Genomic DNA, 20,923 nt, shown 5'->3' with positions numbered 1-20,923 from the left:
CTACAACGCCTCATTTTATATCGCTGTTGATTTCACTGATACCACTCCCCCCGAACCACACACCCATTCCCCGAATATCTCATCAAAGCCACACCCCCGCCAACAAGGAAAAAACCATCATGATCCTCAGCCAAAAATCAAAAAGAATTGGACGATCAGGGAATCGAACCCTGGACCACTCACATGCTAAGCGAGTATTATACCACTAAACCAATCGCCCAATTGGTCTGATTTCGCCCGGACTTGAACCGGAGACCTTCAGTGTGCCAGGTGAGGGCATCCGGAGAATGCGCTCGATCTGTTAGACTGACGTGATAACCAACTACACCACGAAACCATTTCTTGTTGTGGAGGGGGACAGGGGGAGATGACTTTGAGGGTGGGCGACAGGAGGCAGATGGGAGGGCGACTGGAACCCACTCTGTAGCGGGACTGGTGAGTGGGATGGGTTAGTACAAATGGAAAGTGGATGTCTGTATGTGTATGAATGAAGCTTTGGCAATTGTGGGTGTGACCGAGTTCATATAATTCAATGTAGAATAAGAATGGGTGAGAGATTTTGGAACTTGACTGAGATTAAACGAGGCTTGCAGGCGTTTCCCGCAACAGAGCAGGCAGCCACAGTGAGCCTCCCGTGGCGGTGCGGCGGTGCAAGGGGGCTGGTTGCAGTGAGGCACACTTGGTCTCTCACTGGCCCAATCTCACTGTCCAGGTACTACCGAAGTGAGTCAGTGAGTTCTTTTAAACCTCAACTCAGCACCGTCTATCTTGGCATTGATCACTCAACGAGCCTTCATTTCATTCTTCTGATATACACAGCCAGTGAGTTTCTTTGGCGAAAAGATGTCTGTCACTACAATCAACCCCTTCGCGAACCCGCGCATTGGCGTCGCGGCGATTGTCCAGCGCAAGGACGGCAAGATCGTAGTCGGCAAGCGGGAGAGTAGCCACGGCGCAGGTAAAGGCAACCCTTCTCAAATCCCGCCTCCTTAAGCTTCCTTATTTCTATGGGCTAGGAGGAATTCCTTGCGGAGTTCTTTACACTTGCAGTCTCATTCGGCCTACGATGGTCGGACGCTAACGTTCCTGCGCAGGTACATGGCAGCTCCCCGGCGGCCACCTCGAATTCGGAGAGTCCATCGTCGGCTGCGCGGAGCGCGAGACGGCGGAGGAGACGCAGCTCAAAGTCAAGGCGAGAAAGATCGCCGGCGTGACGAACGACGTGTTCCAGGAGCAGGGGAAGCACTACGTGACGCTGTTCGTGAGGTGCGAGATGGAGGATGAGGCGGCTGAGCCGGTGGTGAGTTCTGATTTTTCCCATTTTTTTTTCCCCAATTTCCCTGAGTGAAGTTGCGATTAGTTTCATATGAACGTTACTGATGATGAGCAGAACCTGGAACCTGAAAAGTGTTCTGGGTGGTACTGGATGTCGTGGGATGAGGTCAGAGAGATCAACGCAAAGGCGAAGGAGGGGGGTGCAATGAAGCTGTTTATTCCGCTGGCTCATCTCATTGAAGAGAATCCCGGTATTGAGAATGCCTGAGGTCTAGCATTTGAAGGGAAATAGTACCTCTATAGATCTTTTGCGCTCATTCTCGGTCGACTTTCTATAAGCCAGCCTCAACCCTCCATGGAAACCTGATATCTATCATGAGTTCTTGGCTTCTTCCAAATCCTCATCCGTATTCTTCGACGCATTTCCCGAGAGCTACGATGTCAAAAGTTAGCAACTTTCCTCGCTCATTAGACGCCAAACTCACCCCAATCAGCATCCTCTTATCCCCAGGCACAACCATCTCAAAAGCATCATTAATAACCCCATACTCAAAGTACCCCAGCCTCGCGATCGGATTCGTCTTCCTCACATCAATCTTCCCATCCGTCAACGCCCACTCGTCCACATGCACCCCCACCACCCTTCCAAACACCACATCCACCGTCCCCATCGGGCCCTTGCCCGGCAGCCGCACCGTCTGCACGTACTCGCACTCGAACCGCACCGGCGACTCCTTCACCATCGGCACGGGAACCCGCAGCCCGCGCGAGAAGGTCTTGGCGAGCCCAGCCCGCGCGAACTCGTCCTCGTCGGGCGGCACGGCCTCCGCGGTGATGTTGACGGCCTCGCGCAGCGCGTAGGTGCACAGCTGCCAGCAGAAGACGCCCGTGGCCTCGATGTTGTTGACGGTGTCCTTGCGGGTCTGCGTGGCGTCGTCGGGCAGGGTTTGGTTCGCGGAGAACATCACCATGGGCGGGTCGAAGGTGACATTGGTGAATTGAGAGTAGGGCGCGAGGTTGTGCTGGCCGGTGGGGGAGGTGGTTGAGATCCAGCCGATTGCGCGGGGGACGACGCAGGCCTGGAGTGGGAGGTTAGTGAGTGAGATGGAGATTGGGAGGGTGTGAAATTTTACTTTGAAGGGGTCGTGGGGGAGACCGTGGTCGTTTACGCCTGGGTTGTAGTACATTATTGCGGTGTTTGCGGTTCTGGAGGGTCTAGCGGCTCTGTGTGTAAGTGACAGACGATCTTTGCCGACCGGTTTGAAGGCCACTGCAGCTCAATTGTTCTTGGCGGGATTATTTATGATAGAGCATGGAAAACCAAAGTCCTGTTGTGCTGACCTCGGATCCGGATTACGTCACTTGTGAAGCACGGTCGGGGAGTTCGGAGAGTATGCTCTCTCGGTGTTTTCGGTTCCTCGGCACGTTTGACGGGTGAAGAAATTGGGACTTTCGATCGAAGGGATTCCCTTCATTTGGCCTTGCTTGAATCGCTATTTGAAGTATCTTCTTCGTGGATCTAGCTGCGAGTTGGTTCCGGCCCTGTTTGTAGCTTAGGCCGCGGCAAACGTAAGACTTTATCTCACGCCATGTTGGCCCAGAACCCATCGATTTCCTTCCCGTTATCTGGGATACAACTCGTAGTTTTCGGAAGAGGTTACAAGAATATCACCACTATTCTCTGAGAAAAGTGTATTCAGGTGTAGTCTGTGGTAGCCTGAAAACGATATCCTAAGTGATGGCGAAAGGCAAGACCGAGTTACGAATGATTGATCCTTGAGCGTTCATATAAATCTTGTAAATGTCAGTCTATCGGCAACTCCTCCACTGAGGCTACTCAGTTTCGTACATGGGCCTGTCTCCTAACTATGTTTGTTGGCTGCTGAGATTACGACCCAGGTTTGGCGCTGACGTGGTGCTTTTTAGAACGGTCCATCTATCTAAAGCTCAATGGCCTGTCAGATCGGTACCTTTGTTCCATTCTTCCTCAAGGACATTGGCCTCCTTAGGAAAGCAAAGTCTTTGGAGGCTCTCGCAATGTAAAAAGTCTCCCTGTTATCCTAAAAGGGTTTCATTTGACGATTTGCTGAAACGTAGTTGTCTCCTGGTAGGGATAACAATAAAAATCATCGAGCTGATTTCTCAGTGACACCCATTGATTGGATATATGTGAACCGTCTGAACCGTCTTTGTGATAGTAAACACCAGACGAGAACATCCAGGTGGTGGTTATAACGCCAAAACGCAGCGTTACGCCAAGCATCTATTTTTGTACATTCTCATAGACGCGACAGGCGCTCTTTGCACTAGAGAACTGTTTCTCCATAATATGAATTAATTCCTGTGGCCTTGTGTAAGTTGCATTAGGCTGTTCGCGGCCACCATAGCGTTCCGAGATGCTAGGGTAGACCACTCAATGAGTTTGATCTTTGTGAGTTGGTGCGTCTTACTGTGGGAGCCTACTTCGAAGCACCGGCGATCACTCCAGAGTCAAAGTCCGAGCGATTGCTATCACTCTACTTTATTTGCCTTCTGCCTCGCCCATCCAATACATTTGGGTCTCGTTCTCTTGTGTCCAGGGATTTTGCACCTGGTATGCCACCCAGATCACCTTTCGACGTAAGGCACACCGATGAATCGACATCAAAATCATTCCAGGACTACACGGGCCACATGGTTCACAATATCATAAAAGAAATCTCAAGTCAAATGACAGACAGGCGCAGACAACTCCGCAGCTACGGACAGAGATTCCTAACTTGTTGACATAAGCAATATGGTAGAACTATCTGGAAGGCAGATTTTGTATAACTACTGATCCAGGCTAATGTTCCCATGAGTCTCAAACCCATTTCCAATATCTCTGGCGCGAACACTTGAAATCTGTCGTCTTCGAAGTAGGGAAGGAGGAGCAAGATGAAGTCAATTTGCAGCCTGAGAATTACACTTGAACACATACGTGCCGACGTGGTTACCAAATCTGGGCTACAAGTTGCGTTGACTTGACCACGCCGTTTTGAATAGCGCAGACTGGCTGCATACCTTTGTTCAAAACACGTTGTCATGGCTGAGTAGGCACTTGCCGGTGGCAGTGGATGCAATCGCGGCCGAGTGGCAAGGGGGCGTGGTGCCACACGTGTGTGCTAGCAGCTTGAGGCGGTGAGGCGTTACCACATTCGCGTTAGAGCGCCAGGAGAATCAAAGATGGCGCTTCACTAATAAGCACCGCAAAAAAGTACTGTGAGGCGACAACTGCCGACTTCGATCACCCGCAACTGCCGGATTCCATAACTCCCAATCCGGCTCCTGTGCATGGCGGTATGCCCGGATCATGGTTCCGTCGATCTCACTGCTGCTGAACATTCGCAGTGTGAAACATCATCATGATCGGCGCGAAGAGGATCGGTCAAGGTAAGACATTGTTTCCTGATCTCATCTATTGCTTATGATGAGACACGTTCCTATGAAACCAAGGTACAGAGAAGCGCGTCCTTTCATGCAATACTGCTCTTATTTGCAAAGACCTGGACACTGCAAGCCGTCTCTGTATGGTTTCCACTAGGCACCATTCACCAGACTGTTGTGTAATTAAGCCACCCGGGTCGGACGCCTCCGAACCCACGCGATGCTCCCTTACACATCAACCCCGCGTTTAGCTCACGATAGCGTCCGCTGGTCCAGGCCGGGCCTTTGTCTTCTGAATAGGTTTCCTTCACCACAACAACCGTGCTCACACCTGAGTCGCTTGAAAGTGCATGTCAGAGAGAGACTCTCGGTCTTATTCTGTGTTAGCTTTTTGTTTCGACATCTTCTTTTCTGACTCGACAATCGACCCCCAGCCGAGCTGTTTTAGTGTAGGGGATAATTACGGGTCCCGCGTCCTGGGAACCAAAAGGAGACGATGTGCTCGCGCACTAAAGATTAATAGCACCAGTAACCAACTTAAGTTTTGCCGCTATCATAATCTTCGCATGCCTCTTATTATTATTAACCGTTCGAGGGTGGTTTATTCAGGCCACGGCCAGCGACGTCTTGCTTTTTTCTTGTTTCTTCCCTTTCACTCTCTCCCACATCACTACTATCATCATCAGGGATAGCAGCAGCCGCAGTATCGCTTGCGATGAGACATTTGCTATGCCTCAGCCTTATGGCCACTTCCTTGGGGGCTGCCCAGGGATCGCTAATAGAGTATGCAGGCGTTTTGCCGCAATGTGGGGTCGGTTTTGCCATGGTTCAACCTCGTGAGATGGTGCTAATATCGTTTTCTGCACACAGCTAGACTGTATCCTGGAACAGCTACCGCAATCGGCTTGTAAGGTCGCGACAAATGACACCTGTATATGTAGTGACGATGGTCTGCGGGAGAGTATGCAGACGTGTCTTCTTCAACGTTGTGACACAGTAGATGCGATAGGTTGGTAACCTACCCATTGATCATGGCTGCAACTGACAACTTCTTAGACGTTGCAAAGATAGAAGCGAAGGCATGCGAACGGCCTATTCGTACCCGAAAAGCAGACATCATGGCGCCACTTATTCTTCAAATTGCTGGGATTCTGGCGGTACTGTTGCGATTATACGCGAGATGGACGATGATGCCTCGACTCGAAGCCGACGACTGGATCATGATCGTGTGCGGTGTACGTCCAATCTTGAGAAACTTTTCAGCAGCTCATCCGCTGATTAATCTTAGGTCATATTCATCGTCCTAGTCGTCATTGGTCAAATTGGTATGTCCCATGGTCTCACCATTCCAGTTCCTTACTGACAATAACCCAGCTGGAGCCTTAGCTTTTGGTGAAGACATATGGATGGTTGAACCAGATAAGCTCACGCTGGGGTTGAAGGTATGGAGACTTACCGCCTCAAATTGGACATCATGTTGACATTTACAGCTCTTCTTCATCGACGAACCCCTTTACCTAGCCACAATAACTTTGACTAAGATATCAGTGCTCATCTTTTACCTCAGAATATTCCCAAACAAGTCCTTTCGAAGGGCAACTTACGCGACCATCACATACATCGTCACATCAATGACGGTGATCCTGTTTTTGCAAATTTTTCAATGCACGCCGATTAGTTTCAACTGGGATGGTTGGAAAAGAGACTTCGGTACATATAGCTGCCTGGATCTCCACAGGCTGGTCAATATTGCAGGGGGCCTTAGCATCAGCCACGATCTTATTATTCTGGTCTTGCCTCTTCCGCTGCTGTGGGGATTGAATACCTCCAAACGCTCAAAAATCGGCATTTCGCTTATGTTCAGTCTCGGGTTATTCATTCTTATCACTGCCTGTATCCGGCTTCACTACCTTGCCCCATTCACGCATTCACTTAACCCGACCTGGGACTTTACGGATCCCCTGATTTGGTCAGGCATCGAAGCATCAGTATCGGTCATTGTCGTATGTCTTCCTGCGATTCGGATCTTCTTCAAATACCGCTGGTCCAAGTTATTCGGTCAAAACGGCACAGCCCGCGGAGGCGTGGCACCCAGGAGAGGTTTAGGTGCGGTACGGCGGAAGGCTCAGGATACAGAGTCAGCTGACAGCAAAGAAAACGCAATAACTGCGATTGACGAAGGAGCTGCAGGGGAAATGTACGCTACAGAACTGGCGAGTGTTGTGAGTACGGAGGAGAAAAATGATTTTGTCTTCTCTTTTCAGTCGACGAGGATGGAAGCGGATGAAAGCGGGCTGGAGCTAGAGCTGGAAGAGGTGGTCCCGGGGGAGGAGCCAGTGAGGTACCCTGATGGAGCTTATGCGAAGGAGAGGAACTGAGAAATTCATATCGTGCTGGGTATTAAGTAAAAATTAAATACCTTGAAGGGTATTTCATTATCTCATTCTGGATGCTGATGCCATTTTCAAAATGCGGCTGGTGCTCTAGATCCCTTTGCCCCCTTCTCATGTTGACTGCTTGAACATAATCCTTCACACCTGCTCTCCTGATATGTTGTCATCCGAATCAGAGTATTACCGCATGCGCAAACCGGCTAGATGACTTTACTCTACGTAATGCTCCTTGGTCCTTTTCTCGGCGGCTTTGAGACATTCCTCGGTAACGGCTGTGTCTCGGGGGATGAGCTTGACCTTAAAGTCCTTGGGGATCGCCACGAGCGCCGTTTTGAACTGGTTGTACTCGACGTAGTCGGTGTTGGGAGGCTCTTCCTCGCTGGCTACGATTTTGTACGAGGACAGCAGGCGAACCAAAGCGGCGTATAACAAGCGCTGGGCGATATACTGGCCTGAGCAACCGCGAGAGCCAAGCCCAAAACTCAGATGGCCCACGCCGGAGACATTCGTGTCAGTGGGCGGGTTGACTGAGGAGAGCCACCTCTCCGGATCGAATTTGCCGGCATCTTCACCGAAGTAGTTCCTATCTGTGTTTGTTTACCGTTAGATTTAACGAATACTACTTATACTAGTACCATGATGATATGCAGCATTCAGACAAGGGACATGCGAACCATGATTGCCAGCTTGAGCGTTGACGAGTATCATTGTCTTGGGCGGAATGACAGCGCCGTTCCAGTTAACCTCCGTTACAGTCTTCCGCGGCAGACTCATTGAGCTGACGGTGTAGTACCTTCCGGCTTCCCTGATGATTGCGTTGACGTACGGAACCTTCTCCTCGGTATAGCAGGCATTCCATGCGTCTTGTATGTTTGGGTAGTGCCTTTTGATATCCTCGTAGGCGCGGTCCTGCCACAATTGTCCCTCTTCCGTCGAAAGCGACCCGATGGTCGACGTCAGAGTTCCGGGGATCGTCTCAAAACCGCCAGATACAAGTGACAAGCAGATGGAGGACACTTCAACGCCCGTGAGCTTCGTCTCCTCATTCTTCAGAATCGCAGCCGAGATGCAAGGCTTGTCGGTGCCGCGCTCGATCATGGAGCGGACCTTGTCGAGGAGATGGTTGAGATACGCATCGCGACGCTCGCGGAGCTCTTTGGAGCGGCGGCTTTTCTCGTTGTTGGGGAAGTAGCGCATGATCGGAACGTAGTCTTGCGTGTTCTCGGACGCGCTGCGGAGCAGAGAGATGGCCGAGCCGACATGCAAGATCTCGCGGAGGAGGTCATCGTAGACGGCGTCCATGCGGATGCCGTAGCAGAGAGTGAGGGTCGTGTTGAGGGCGTAGCGCTGGATGTAAGGTCGGACACTGATCTCGAGCTCGCCGTTGCGGGAGTCCTTGTGCAGGTCGCGGAGGATGCAGTAGCTCTCGAGATCGAACATGGGGTAGTAGTTTCGCAGCGCCGGGCGACTGAGGGCGGTGCCCGCGGCTTTGCGCTTCTTCCGGCAGGAGTCATCCCAAGGGGAAGAGCCGATGGTGAAGCCTTGAGTAGAGCTGATGAGGCCGTGAAAGGTGTATAGCTTGGGCCGATCAATGACGGCGTTCTGGTGGCCGATGAGGAGTTGGCGGATGTCCTCGAAGGAGTTGAAGACTACGGCCCTGGTGTTGCCGAGTTTGATCTGGAAAACGGAGGGGTTTCCTTGCCGCCACCAGTTTTCGCATGTTGACGCGTGGTCTTCGCCTAGCTTGAGAAGGTGCCCGAACACAGGAATCGAGCCGGACATCTCCGGGAGGCCCTTGATGAAGGGTACATCCGTACCAAAGGCAGCCTGCCATGGTTAGTGATCCCCTCAACAGGCGACGGAAACTCAGGCAGAAGGAGGCAGAGGGACGAACATTGTAAATGAAATAAGATAATAGCAGGATTGCGATTGTTGTTAGGATAGACGCCAGAGTTGGAGGCCTCTGGAGGTCCAATACGAAGGAAAGTGTTGCAGAGTCTAAAGCAAACATGATGATCGTTCTGGCTCACTGAGGCTCCCAGCAGTCATCCGTGCTTCAACCCTCAAACTCTGGATTGGTTTTCTTATGAGCTGTTTCCCCTACGGAGATGATAGCACTCATCAATTATGCGAGGGTGTTTTTGGACATCAGACGGGGCCGACGTCACCGATGTGAGGGGACCTAGCGGTTGGGTATGCCGATGCATCGGGTGCGGGGGGCTTATCTCTTTCGGCCGGCAACACCAATTAGATATCGGATGATTCACTCATATCCTATCTGGGCCGTTGCTTATCTCTAAACTCATGAAATGACATCTGTGTCTTAAAGAACAGCTTAAACTAAGGCTCTCGTTTCACACAAGATGGATACAGCGAGTGCGTGGTTGTTCTCTCTCCATAATGGATCAGTCGGGCCTGACGATGACCCGGCTTGGCCACAGTGGCGGTGTTTGTGTTGGGGTTCGCACTCTCCTTTTTGCGACCTCATTGGATTCCTTGGCACTTCAATTAAGAACCGAGACCGAGAGAAAAACCGGTCTGAAAGGTTATTGCGGCCCTTACGGAGCTGTCCATACAACGAAGTCACGCGGTAGTTACGGAGCTTTCCATATAACGATGGCTCCATAAAGCTCCCCTAGCTTTTCTTTTGCTAATTATTTGACCGCCGTTACAGATACACCGCCGCATCGAGTCAATTACCATGCAATGCTGTTAAGTAGCAGGGGCGAAACAGTGATTGCCACCATTAAGGAAACTCTTCACCGGCTTCCCTAGCCATGATATTGCGGAAATTCCATAACCCACACTGCTACCCTGTAAGACGGTGCCCAGCAGGATGAATACGGCAAGAGTACTCGAGCCAATGTTTTGTTCAGTCTGTGGATTGCAAAGTCTGGGATCCCAAAGTTATATAAATATAGTTAGGTCCGTCGGTCGTTCCAGGCTCAGACTGTGTCCGCCAACATCACGAAACCAGCCCTACCTACCTTCAGCTTCAAGACTCTATCAGAAAGCCTCGCTCACCAGTCTTTTTCTACGTCATCACAACATTTACAGTCTCACTATGCGTCAGTTCAGCATCATCGCTTGTCTGGCCGCCTTTCTCGCGGCCTTCGCTGCTAGTCAGTGCATGGATCGGTCCGCCGACTGCGTAAGTGGAAATCGAGAGAAACCTCATGGAAGTAAAAGCTTCAGTGCAAGCTAACCTACTTTCGTTTTAGTCCCCTTTGGCCATTTGCAATAGCATGGGCCCATCGCAGGTTTGCGGAAACACAGAGAAAGTCCAGGGTGAATGCGTCAAGGTCACCAATGAAGAGCGTGGCTACGTTGCTGTAAGTACTATATCCCGTGCTAAGGACTTCACTGATGACATCTTTTATAGTGCCGTTGCTGTAAAGCCTGAATTCATCTGGCTTCATCCTCATCCATGGATGCTTCACTTAGGCCTTAATAAGACTCCTTGATAGGTGCATAATTAGACAATCACAGGCCAGTCTATATAGTTCAGAAATTGCATACACCCTACATATACTCTACTATTTGGCATGTACAACCATTTGCGAACCCATTCATTGCCTCACTCCATGTCTGACTGGACAATGTCGCGTTCCTAAAAGCCTTCTCCTGACCGCCCACTGCCTCGAAAAGGGAACCAGGTTGGCAACCATCCATAGCAAAGGAAGACTGTTCCCAATCTTCTCAATCTATGACACAACGTATCTGTTCCGCACAGCCACCCTGTGCTGCGGATGAGAACAAGGCGAGAGTAAGTGGAAGAACATCTGCTAGAGCACCTAGTTTTCCAGCAGGCCATAACAACAGACCTGAGATCTCACTCGGCTTATGTGAAGCCCTCGGTGGTGATAATGATGGAGAGCATGTTAATGAAAATGATGAACATGATGATATAAGAGCGACTGACACTGATGAAGACAGCGATTTTGAAGACCTGCGTTGCGCGCCGAACCTATGATTATATCTATAGACCTACTATCAGAACAATATTTAGTGCTTTCCGTTCACCCCGTTTGTGTTGTCCCCATCTAATAGTTTAAGAATTTCTTCTGCAGCACGATCACGGCCTGCGCCTTCCGGGTGTCGCTTCGCAAGTTCTTGGGCTCTTTTGATCATTTCCATTGCCTGAGGACCTAAAAGAACCTCTTCAAGGCCCTTGGCAAGCTCGTCTCGCTTCCATAACGGTCGTGCGGTGCGGCTCGCCCACTTGCCGATGCCCAGGAATTCAGCGCGCAGAGCAAAATCGTAACAATCAGCCCATCCTGGTAGGATAACTTGAGGGATTCCACAACTATGAAAAGAATGCGTGTTAGCTCTGATGGCATTCAAATCAGCAGTGGATGGTCGCATACCATATCGCTTCGTGGAAAGAGTTGGATCCTCCATGGTTGACAGAGCAGATAACGTGGCCAGATTGAAGCAGAGACTTGGGCTCGGCAGTAATCCAATCCACAATTCTGACGCGGTCTTGGTCCATCTCAGACACCAGGATGTCTTTGATTTCTTTCCAAGGGCCCTCAAAGCCAGAAGTGTCTCCCTCTGATGCTACCCTAGGCATCTTCCAAATGAGTTGCAAATTGTTGAGATGGGAGCTCTTTGCAGCATCAAACAAGCTGCGGAAAGCGTAGGCCACCTCTCTTGCCTTGGCAACATCGAACGAACGATGTGTTCCAAGGTTCATGTAAACTGTCGGGCCGCGACCGAGCCAAATCGCGAGTTCCGGATCTTCGGTCGAGATGGGCGCTGCAGGTCTTGTAATTGGGCCGCAGGGGACCATAAAATCTGGAATGACGTCAAATGGAAAGTCGATGTCCGGGCTATTTGCGACCATCACCCGAATTCCAGGTGGTGGCGGAGCGAGAAGACCAAGTTCGTTGACCGTGATGAGTTGAAGCCCTTGACCCAGCTGTTCGTTCATGTGGTTTATGCAACGCCCCCGTCTCCTACTCGTGAATATGGCGATCATCGCGACTATGTTATAGAATATGTTTAGCGGTATCTGGTGAAGAGGCACCGGGTATGAAATGGCGGAGTTGAAACTGGGCCATGTTAGCAAAACGATTACTCGAATGAAAGCAGCCATCTACGAGGCGTTACTTCTGTAGACTTACATGGGATATTTCCAAAGACTGGGCAATCCTGGTTGCGCAGATAGGGCAAATTCTTTGATCGTATTCGGGGCCAGGACTATCCACGGCGTTTTTGGGCGGAGGTTATGGCAGAAAGTAAGGGCAGGGGCGAAGAAATTTTCAACGACGGTTACGTCTGGCTGAACCTCGCCCCATACACGCTCGACGTCCCGGTAGATCTCGACAAACTCCTCTGCGCTCCACGGGAGAGTGATTCCTGGAAGAACAGACAGCATGCTGACCATGTTGGGGATCGTCGGGTCGCACGCCCAAGAGTCGAGATTGGGGTTACCAGGCCTCTCCATGGCTTCCCAGTGAGATAGCCCGACCAAGTCATGGGTCTTGATAGATTCTGCAGCTGCGGATCCAAGATCATTGGACACCTGCTTGATGATGCGGGAAAGCTGGCCTTGCATGCCCGGCTGTGAGGCGACATGGATCTCTATGTTGGGGTCGGCGCAGACCAATGCGTAAATGGTTGAAAGGACGACATTGGCTTGCCCGAAGTCGCAGTCCGAGAAGATGAGGATTTTTCGTTTGCCGGGGTTAGACATGGTGGGAATTTTCTAGTCGGGTCGGGGATGATATGATCATGGAATCTCAAAGACAAAGGCACCCTCCGAACCTGTTGCGGGGGGCTCGGCCCATTTTGTATGTCGTCGCGCCTGTACACGTGTGAGAACTGGGACTTGCACAAGGGGCCTGGACTGAGACGTATCGTGCAAATCAGATTGAAGTTTCCTGTTTCCCTTTAGGGACCAAAGTCCGAGCTGTTGATGATCATCAGCATGAACATGTAGGGGTCCATGTTGGTTCTCTGCGGCTAAGTGACAAAAGTCCATTTGGCTGTGGATATGGTGGGCTTTGCGCTGCCAACAGAATGGCCAGATAAACAGAACAGGGCCGTCGTAAACGGGCCGGACCCGACGGAAATGCGGCACATGCATTTCGATGTAACTCAGAATGGCGCGCGATAAGCACTAGGCTGCGCGATGGAAACTCCCGTGAAGGGAATTCGTACGACACGTCGGCAGAATTGGCTACAAGGGACTTTTCGGATTATCGGCTTACATGTACACTGACCTCACAAATAAATACTGGAGCTTTGAGGGGCCTCCGCGATGCCCTTGCCCCTTTGAGGTCCACTCATAGCCTATAGGTGTTGCACTCCACCATCACCATGCGATGCCTTCGTTGGTGATCATCACGACCCATCAGCCGCAAAAGCTCAATCGCCAAGAAGTGAACGACACGAAAATCAACCGTTCAGAGTGGAAAACAAAGAGATAATCAAGACTAACATAGAAGCTTACAACAGCAAGGAAAACTCATCAATTTGTTAAAGAATTCCAGATCATAGATTGGGAGCTAGACGAGCTTTGTGTTGTCGCCAACAACAAGCAAACACATCTGAATCGGTGCATTCCAGACAGCTCGAAGAATAGTTGATTTTGCACATTGACAGCAGAGCCGGTTTTGCTATCCTGTGGACGGGAGAGCGAGACCTTGTACAACCCCTGCCCATGGAGATCGAAGCTCGTCGTGGTACAGCTGTTTACATCTCTAAAATGTCGCGTCGTAATCGACAAGAAGTGTTGGTAATCTCAAATTCTGACTAATAGTCATCTAGATAACGACGCTCCATGATACATATGCTAGATGCACGCGGCATCGGACTTACCACATGCTCCGATAACGAGTTGGGGTACTACGTAAGTTTGGTCCTCGATCGGCACAACTCCTCAACTCAACGTGATAAGCCTCACACAGCACGGAACGAGCGATTTGTGATGGCATCGGTTTCTGTCATCGTGGCTTTGGTCATACTTGCGGCTTTCTTGGCCAAATACCTCGTCATTGACTCACTTCTGCTGAGTCCCTTGAGGCATGTCCCGGGGCCGAAATCGTTTGCGTTGACGAAATGGCGACTAGCCTACGAAGACTGGAGAGGAACCCGAACGCGCACGATCCATCGATTGCATCAGAAATACGGTCCAGCCGTCCGAATCGGGCCTGAAGAAGTTTCTTTCAATAGCTTGAGCGCTCTCCGGACCATCTACGGACCCGGAAGCAGGTATGGCAGGACTTCCTTCTACCGGATGTTTGATGTCTACGTTCGGCAGAACCTGTTCACTTTCCACTCCACTCAAAAACACGGAGAGCGCAAGAGGCTTCTTGCCCATGCTTATTCGAAGACCAACATTCTCAAATTCCCAGTTTCCGCCATGATAGAAGAGAAAACACGGCAATACATGTTTCTGATTGCGCAGGAACCTCACCTCATCAGCGAAACATTCAGAACTCTGCACTACTACTCGCTGGATAGTATTACGGCATTCATATACGGAAAGAATGGCTCGACATCTGCCTTGCAAGGCTCCAAGATGGACCAGGCCTTACTTGATGACATCCTCAATCCAGCCCGGCGACGGCTTTCTTGGTTCGCGATACACCTTCCATCGCTAACAAAATGGCTGTACACTCGGACGCACACGATGGAACGTATAGTTGCGCAAATTCTTCCCATGGCGAAGCCAGCCACTTACACTGGCATCCGAAAGTTTGCTTTGGAAGCTTATGAGCAATCGAGGAAGGAAGTCAATGCAGCCGGCAATGACTCCGATGCCAAGACCGGTACGTCGAGTACCAGCAAACTCACCTAACGTTAGTCTCGAGACTCATCTGTACCGTAGAGGATGATACGCCACGCTCAATAGTCGACCGTCTGGCGCTTCAACGCAAGCTAGGCACGATGGACGACCTCGACATAGCCTCAGAGTGCGCGGATCACTTTCTGGCTGGCATCGACACCACCAGCGACACGCTTATGTACCTCATTTGGGCACTATCACGTAAAGAGCATCACGTATTCCAGGACAAACTGAGAAATGAAGTCCTCAACTTGCCCCCGGACTCCCTTAATGAACGCGGGTTGCCAAAGGCCGAGGCGAGCGACAAATGTCAGTATCTCAACGCCATCATCAAAGAGACCCTGAGATTGTATGCTCCTCTCCCGGCCTCTGAGCCTCGTTCACTTGAGACTGAGTCAGATATCGACGGCTACACGATTCCGGCGCACGCCACCGTCAGCATGTTGCCCTACAGTCTTCACCGCAACCCAGAAGTGTTTGAAGAGCCTCTGAGATTCAATCCTGATCGATGGCTAGGACCTAGAGCAGCAGAGATGAACCGCTGGTTTTGGGCTTTCTCCAGCGGCGGCCGGATGTGTATCGGCTTGCAGTATGTTCTCCCCTTTCCCCTTCTGTGCATATTGATTCTGTGATTCAATCAAACGCCGTATCCTGCACGCTCTGTTCCTCATGATGGCAGTACTCCTTAAGTCGGCTTTTGTGGAAAACTGACATGGCAACAGTCTCGCAATGGCCGAAATGACGACATTGGTAGCTGCAATTTATCGCACGTACGCGACCTCGGTTGTCCCTGAATTTGACGATTTCAGTCCTGGAATTACGTCTCGGTTTGAATTGTTCTTTGACGACCAGTTCACCAAAGTCATGGTACGCTCACGAGGCATGAGCTCGCGATGCATCCAACGCTAACCGGACTCAAGGAACACAATTGCCCCATCAAATTTTCGACGGAGACTGATGCGCCATTGAAGTCAGAAGCGCCCTAAAAGACGAGGTCTTTCCGATGAAGAATCTGTTATGATAGGGTTGAAGCAGGACTGACTAGAAGATTGTGCGAAGTTTAGCCACAAATTAGATGGGGGTTCAATGTTGCAATCACAATAATCATCATGGAATGCACTTTCTCACTTACATACCCATACTCCGGTATACCTAGCATTTTCCTTGCGTCTTATCGGAGGAGCAGGAAAGGAAATGTGTAGATTGTGATGCAGTCTGGCAAGTTGTCATAGACCACCTTTTCACGCGCCAATGCCATAAACAATGATCGTGATAACGACTCTATCTTGGCAAATCCGCCAAGAAATCCGCCGTGGTGATGTGCCAAAAGCAGAAAAGGAAATGGGAGCCATCCGGACCGGACTCCGCATCCGGGGGGCGATTGGAGCGTGCGGGGTTGCGATGACGAACTTACAAAACGGAGGTGGAATTCCGGATCGGATGCGATACCCGATTCGCCGGTCCTCGGCTGACTTGCCGATTCTCCAACTGTGATATTTCAACCTGATAAGACCGTTGTCGATGTCTTGTACCCAACTTCATTTTTGAATACAATCGCGGCATCTGACGTTTTGAAGCCGCAGCTTTATATCAATACTCATCATCAGCACATTAGAGACAAACAAAATGGTTGAAATCAGACAATACCATCTCTTCCCAACGGACCTGGTTCCGAACTCGCCTCGGCCGCTCCTGCAGTACAAGAACGTTCTACCCAAGGACCCCAAGACGTCGCACTGCTCTGCCCTGCAAGTATGGGATAGATTCACGACCAACGGATGGGACGTCCAATGGATCTTCCGATACGGCCAGACCCAGCTCTCGCACTTCCACTCCAAGGCCCACGAGTGCATGGCTGTTCTGTCTGGAAACGCCACAATTCGCTTCGGCGTGGCAGATACCGACGAGGACCTGGACAAGAACACGTACGAGTCGTCTTGGGAGAAGGGCGGCGTGGAGCTTCAGGCAGAAGCTGGCGACGTCTTCATCATCCCCGCGGGAGTGGCGCACAAGACATACAACACGAGGCCAGAGGCGCCGTTTGGGCTGCTGAGTCCTGGGAAAGGACACGGCATCGAAGCCGACAATCCGCGAGAGGCGCTGGGGAAGGTTGAGTTGTCGGGATACACGATGATGGGTGCTTACAGCGGAGGAGAGTGGGATTTTGTGCTCGGGGGAGGCGACTTCGAGAAGGTCTGGGGCGTGCCGAAGCCCAAGCTCGACCCGGTGTTTGGAGACTCGGAGAATGGATTGCGGAGAACGTGGAAGGGAGTTGGCGGCGCTCAAAATGACATCGAGGTGAAGCTTTGATATTTGATGACTGTTACCGTGCTTGCTCGGCATTGAAGCCCGGTCTTACGATAATTAATATCAATACACCAGAATCATACGCTTGCGATATATTGTGATGGATGAGACACTCTGTCAACATGCAATTGTGATAAGAAGTGTTAGTACCCTTATGAGAAGCTGTCTATTACGGAACAGCAGGGTATCAACATAGTTCAACTGCTGGCGGTCAACAACGTCATTGCGAACTGCTCCAACCTTCCTAGGGCCACTAGGAGCACGCTCTGTATTTCCACCGCGGCCGTCTGCAAGCTATACGTGGTTAAGGCAGGCGATACTTGCACCAACATTGCGAACTCTCCGAAGGCCAGCTAGGCCTAGTTCGTATTCTGGAGCCCGGGACTTGGACGGTCATGCCAGGACGTCGAACGATTTATTAGCTTCCTCGTGTGTGCCTCGAACCCGGGCGGCAGCTGGGTCGATCCAAGCGCTCAGCCCGCGGCAACGATCGCACCGGGCATTACCGCAACGTCTGAAATCTAGTCTGTAGGTAAGCCTTAGCAAGTTGCTTGTTGTTACGAAACCTTTGATGAGCTGCGAGGAATTTGAAGCACTGTTTACCTTACCCATGACCTCGATACCTATAAACAACGGGTTCACCACTGGTGGCGTGGTCCCGATTCCGGCCGACTCGCAACTTTGAGGTGACCAAAGCTGGCTTTGCCCGATATCTCAAAACCTACTTGAAGCATTCAGCGTACAGCCAAATAACACAACTTAGAGAAGAGAAGTACTCGCAAGTTTTTCTTTTGGCGTGCTTGAGCTGCTTGGACAAGGTCAATGATGACGTGGTTAACGGCAACAGCGGGAACGCCGTCGGCCAGAATAAGCTTTCGAAAAGAATGAAGTTTATCCAGAAGGTGCTCTTGCAAATCAATACGATTGTAATATAACAGCGTTGTCATTTTGGGGCTGAGAAATTTACCCATATCGAAAGACCAGATGTAGTCTGTTGAGGATTGTGCTGAGAGGCAGAACGTAGCTCTCATTAAGGTGGTCACAAGCTTTGAAAAGGCAGTAAGAGCGCGTATTTGCAAGTTTTTGGTCATAACACTCACTACTGGGAATGCAAAAGATAATGACCTATAGTGCACCTGTGGACCGCGAAATTCATCCTCTGCAACGTCCTCGTGGGAGCCTATGTTTTCTAAAGGTAGAGCTGGTGCAGAGAGCTGAATGGTTGAGTCAGATCCTTTTGATCACCTTGTGCGCTAGTTAAGAAGCTTAGCGATAGAGCAAATTTTACGAGTATTAACATTCTCACCTTAAGAGAGATATTCGTGCTCTAGTAAATACGTGCCCTTGTAAAGAGCAAAGCATGCATGTAGGAAACACCAGAGGCCTGACTTTGTACGAGTGGCCAAGAATAGTCCCCATGGCCACCAATTCCTCCATTTGGAGATGTTCTGGCACACTTGGCACCCCTGAAGCCGCTGAAACATTCTCCCAATCAAGCAAGACTCGCTGTAATTACTGCCTAATTGGGCTAAAGTTGCCGCGGACAGACGTCACCTGATCCCTGCAGCCCCCAACCTTCTCCAACAACAACTCAACTTACAATACAAGTTGCCCTTTCTCAACACACAAACACCCCGAACCCATATCAATTGAAGTATGCAAACAGTATCAAGATCTCGAGACCAGCCTCAATATGCCATCCGAACCGCATCGACCGACGTCGTTCCGCACGGGGGAGACCGAGCCTTTGCTTGAGCCAGCGACACAGGCGCACCTCGCTGGAGATGGAATCCTGGACAGTGACCCCCGATCTCCAACATCGACGGACGAGCTTCCTGAAGAAAGAGCAACCTTACGTATTGCGGCAGCAGCATGGTCTTTTGCGGTGGTTGGATTGTTCACGTCAACGACGGGCGCCGTCATCCCTCATCTAGAGGAGTCTTACCAACTCACGGATATCCAAGTTTCAGCGCTCTTCCTCGTCGGGCCTATTGGCTACGTTATTGCGTCGTATCTCAATGATTCGGTCCACGCCAAGTTCGGCCAGAGAGGCATTGCTATCATCGGCCCGCTATGCCATCTGCTCTATGCAGCTGTGGCTGCCGCCCGTCCTCCATTCCCGGTGTTCCTGATGGGTGCGGCTGCCGGGGCATTTGGAGTTGGACTTGTGGATGGGTCTTGGTGTGCTTGGTTCGCCGCTTTGGATAATTCGAATACCTTGTCAGGGCTTCTGCATGGTTCGTTCTCTACGGGAGCCGCTATTTGTCCCTACCTGGTGGGCTTGATGCTCTCGGAAGACGGCGGGTTGTGGTATCGCTGGTACTATGTCCTGGTAGGTCCTCGAGCGAATCTTGCAAGTGACTTGGTGTGCTGACAGAGATCCCAGACCGCAGCAGCTGCTATCGAATCTTGCATCCTTTGCTGGGCGTTCAGAAACGAGAACGCAGAGAGATACCACAAAAGCAAGCTATACCAAGAGATCGCAAGCGACCCTGCCTCCAAAGGAGCCATCTTCAAATACAAGGCAACGTGGGTATATGCGGGGTACCTGCTGATATATGTCGGAGCCGAATGCACCATCTCCGGCTGGATCGTAGCATTCATGCTTCGTGTCCGGCACGCGAGCACCTACGCATCGAGCATCTGCTCGTCTGCGTTCTGGGCCGGTATGGCAGCGGGGCGGCTGATGCTGGGCGTGGTGACCGACAAACTGGGGGTCAAACGAGCCGTCGTCGTTTACCTCATCTTCGCCCCAGTGTTCACCCTGCTGTTCATTTTCGTTCGGGTGTTGTGGTTCTCGGTCGTTGTTATGGCTCTGCTTGGGTTCGTGATGGGGCCTCTGTTCCCCTCGGCCATCGTCCAGTTGGTCAATCTATTGCCCAAGGAGCTGCATGTCGCTGCCGTCTCATTTGTCGCGTCGCTGGGGCAGGTTGGCGGCGCGTTGCTGCCGTATATGCTGGGAGCCATCACGCAAGTGGCAGGGCTAGAGACTTTCCAGTACATGCTTCTGGTTCAGTTTGGTATCTTGTTCATTATCTGGATCCCCTCCTTTGGCCTGTCATCTGGCCAGTAGCCTTTTGTGTAGGTATGCTGTTATTTCAAGCATTCTTCATTTTTAGGACTTGAAGTCCTTTTCCCCGCACCCTATAAACCTTGTTTTCGGAAGCATTTCCGATGCAATTCAGACACACAATATAGACGATTATCGTGAGCACTCCATGCTAAACTCAGACCAGGGGAATGCTGAGCACGTTAGAATCTGATCAGTAGAAGGATAATAAGGCATTTTACGCATTAACCGTGCCCTCGCCCTCTGGATTATTCGTGGTCTGGGCATACCTTCCCCAGACAGCTTTGCCTGAAGTCGTTGTCAATCCAAGCTCGCTGACGTTCACCTCCATAACGGTGCCACGCGTCAAAACTCCGAGGCGAGTGTACATCGGGTCCTGTGGGTTCTTCTTGATGGACAAGATAGGGGCCTTCAATGTGACGCCTAAAGTAGGATGGCTGACATGGGCGAACTTCTGACGAAGTCCCATCAGTCTAGAGTATAAAGGCAAGGTCAGCCTTCCGATAGCCCTCGGTGGAAGATGTGTCAACAAACCTAATGAACCTCTCTGCCTTCGGGTTCTGCCTGTTGAATCCTTTACCGACAAACGTAGGCTTCGTGATCATGCGCTTTCAGCTCTCGTGATGTGTCTTCCTTCCCTAGCGACGACCTTGAATATCTCCTACTAAGAGATGCCGC

The 20,923-nt window shown here is 50.9% G+C and overlaps 8 protein-coding genes and 2 non-coding genes across 10 annotated transcripts; 4 read left to right on the top strand and 6 right to left on the bottom strand.

Moving 5' to 3' along the window:
• Positions 1 to 148: 148 nt before the first annotated feature.
• COL26b_011567 lies at positions 149 to 220 on the bottom strand. The gene has a single exon. It is a non-coding gene; the product is annotated as a tRNA-Ala (tRNA).
• Positions 221 to 228: 8 nt separating this feature from the next.
• Positions 229 to 337, bottom strand: COL26b_011566. The gene has a single exon. It is a non-coding gene; the product is annotated as a tRNA-Val (tRNA).
• A 506-nt stretch (positions 338 to 843) lies between these two features.
• Positions 844 to 1,543, top strand: COL26b_011565 (uncharacterized protein; the record flags this gene model as incomplete). Its single annotated transcript, XM_053184231.1, has 3 exons — positions 844 to 958; positions 1,095 to 1,300; positions 1,391 to 1,543. 3 exons carry the CDS (start codon positions 844 to 846, stop codon positions 1,541 to 1,543), a joined length of 474 nt encoding a protein of 157 aa, XP_053031852.1.
• Positions 1,544 to 1,648: 105 nt separating this feature from the next.
• Positions 1,649 to 2,462, bottom strand: COL26b_011564 (uncharacterized protein; the record flags this gene model as incomplete). Its single annotated transcript, XM_053184230.1, has 3 exons — positions 1,649 to 1,708; positions 1,761 to 2,354; positions 2,409 to 2,462. The coding sequence occupies 3 exons, from the start codon at positions 2,460 to 2,462 to the stop codon at positions 1,649 to 1,651; spliced, it is 708 nt and encodes a 235-aa protein (XP_053031851.1).
• Positions 2,463 to 7,283: 4,821 nt separating this feature from the next.
• On the bottom strand, positions 7,284 to 8,855 carry COL26b_011563 (uncharacterized protein; the record flags this gene model as incomplete). The annotated part of the gene is made up of 2 exons (XM_053184229.1): positions 7,284 to 7,660; positions 7,748 to 8,855. 2 exons carry the CDS (start codon positions 8,853 to 8,855, stop codon positions 7,284 to 7,286), a joined length of 1,485 nt encoding a protein of 494 aa, XP_053031850.1.
• A 2,223-nt stretch (positions 8,856 to 11,078) lies between these two features.
• Positions 11,079 to 12,771, bottom strand: COL26b_011562 (uncharacterized protein; the record flags this gene model as incomplete). Its single annotated transcript, XM_053184228.1, has 3 exons — positions 11,079 to 11,379; positions 11,441 to 12,031; positions 12,200 to 12,771. The coding sequence occupies 3 exons, from the start codon at positions 12,769 to 12,771 to the stop codon at positions 11,079 to 11,081; spliced, it is 1,464 nt and encodes a 487-aa protein (XP_053031849.1).
• A 1,941-nt stretch (positions 12,772 to 14,712) lies between these two features.
• COL26b_011561 (uncharacterized protein) lies at positions 14,713 to 15,500 on the top strand (the record flags this gene model as incomplete). The annotated part of the gene is made up of 2 exons (XM_053184227.1): positions 14,713 to 14,851; positions 14,935 to 15,500. 2 exons carry the CDS (start codon positions 14,713 to 14,715, stop codon positions 15,498 to 15,500), a joined length of 705 nt encoding a protein of 234 aa, XP_053031848.1.
• A 994-nt stretch (positions 15,501 to 16,494) lies between these two features.
• COL26b_011560 (uncharacterized protein) lies at positions 16,495 to 17,178 on the top strand (the record flags this gene model as incomplete). The annotated part of the gene is made up of 1 exon (XM_053184226.1): positions 16,495 to 17,178. The coding sequence occupies one exon, from the start codon at positions 16,495 to 16,497 to the stop codon at positions 17,176 to 17,178; it is 684 nt and encodes a 227-aa protein (XP_053031847.1).
• Positions 17,179 to 18,868: 1,690 nt separating this feature from the next.
• Positions 18,869 to 20,248, top strand: COL26b_011559 (uncharacterized protein; the record flags this gene model as incomplete). Its single annotated transcript, XM_053184225.1, has 2 exons — positions 18,869 to 19,333; positions 19,562 to 20,248. 2 exons carry the CDS (start codon positions 18,869 to 18,871, stop codon positions 20,246 to 20,248), a joined length of 1,152 nt encoding a protein of 383 aa, XP_053031846.1.
• A 214-nt stretch (positions 20,249 to 20,462) lies between these two features.
• Positions 20,463 to 20,850, bottom strand: NSA2_2 (Ribosome biogenesis protein; the record flags this gene model as incomplete). Its single annotated transcript, XM_053184224.1, has 2 exons — positions 20,463 to 20,718; positions 20,780 to 20,850. The coding sequence occupies 2 exons, from the start codon at positions 20,848 to 20,850 to the stop codon at positions 20,463 to 20,465; spliced, it is 327 nt and encodes a 108-aa protein (XP_053031845.1).
• Positions 20,851 to 20,923: the final 73 nt, after the last annotated feature.

Source organism: Colletotrichum chrysophilum (assembly GCF_026319265.1).
Source record: "Colletotrichum chrysophilum strain AFK26 chromosome Unknown scaffold_143, whole genome shotgun sequence".
NCBI lineage: Eukaryota > Fungi > Ascomycota > Sordariomycetes > Glomerellales > Glomerellaceae > Colletotrichum > Colletotrichum chrysophilum.
The sequence above is the reverse complement of the archived record's forward strand: the minus strand, read 5'-3'. Positions and strand labels throughout refer to the sequence as shown.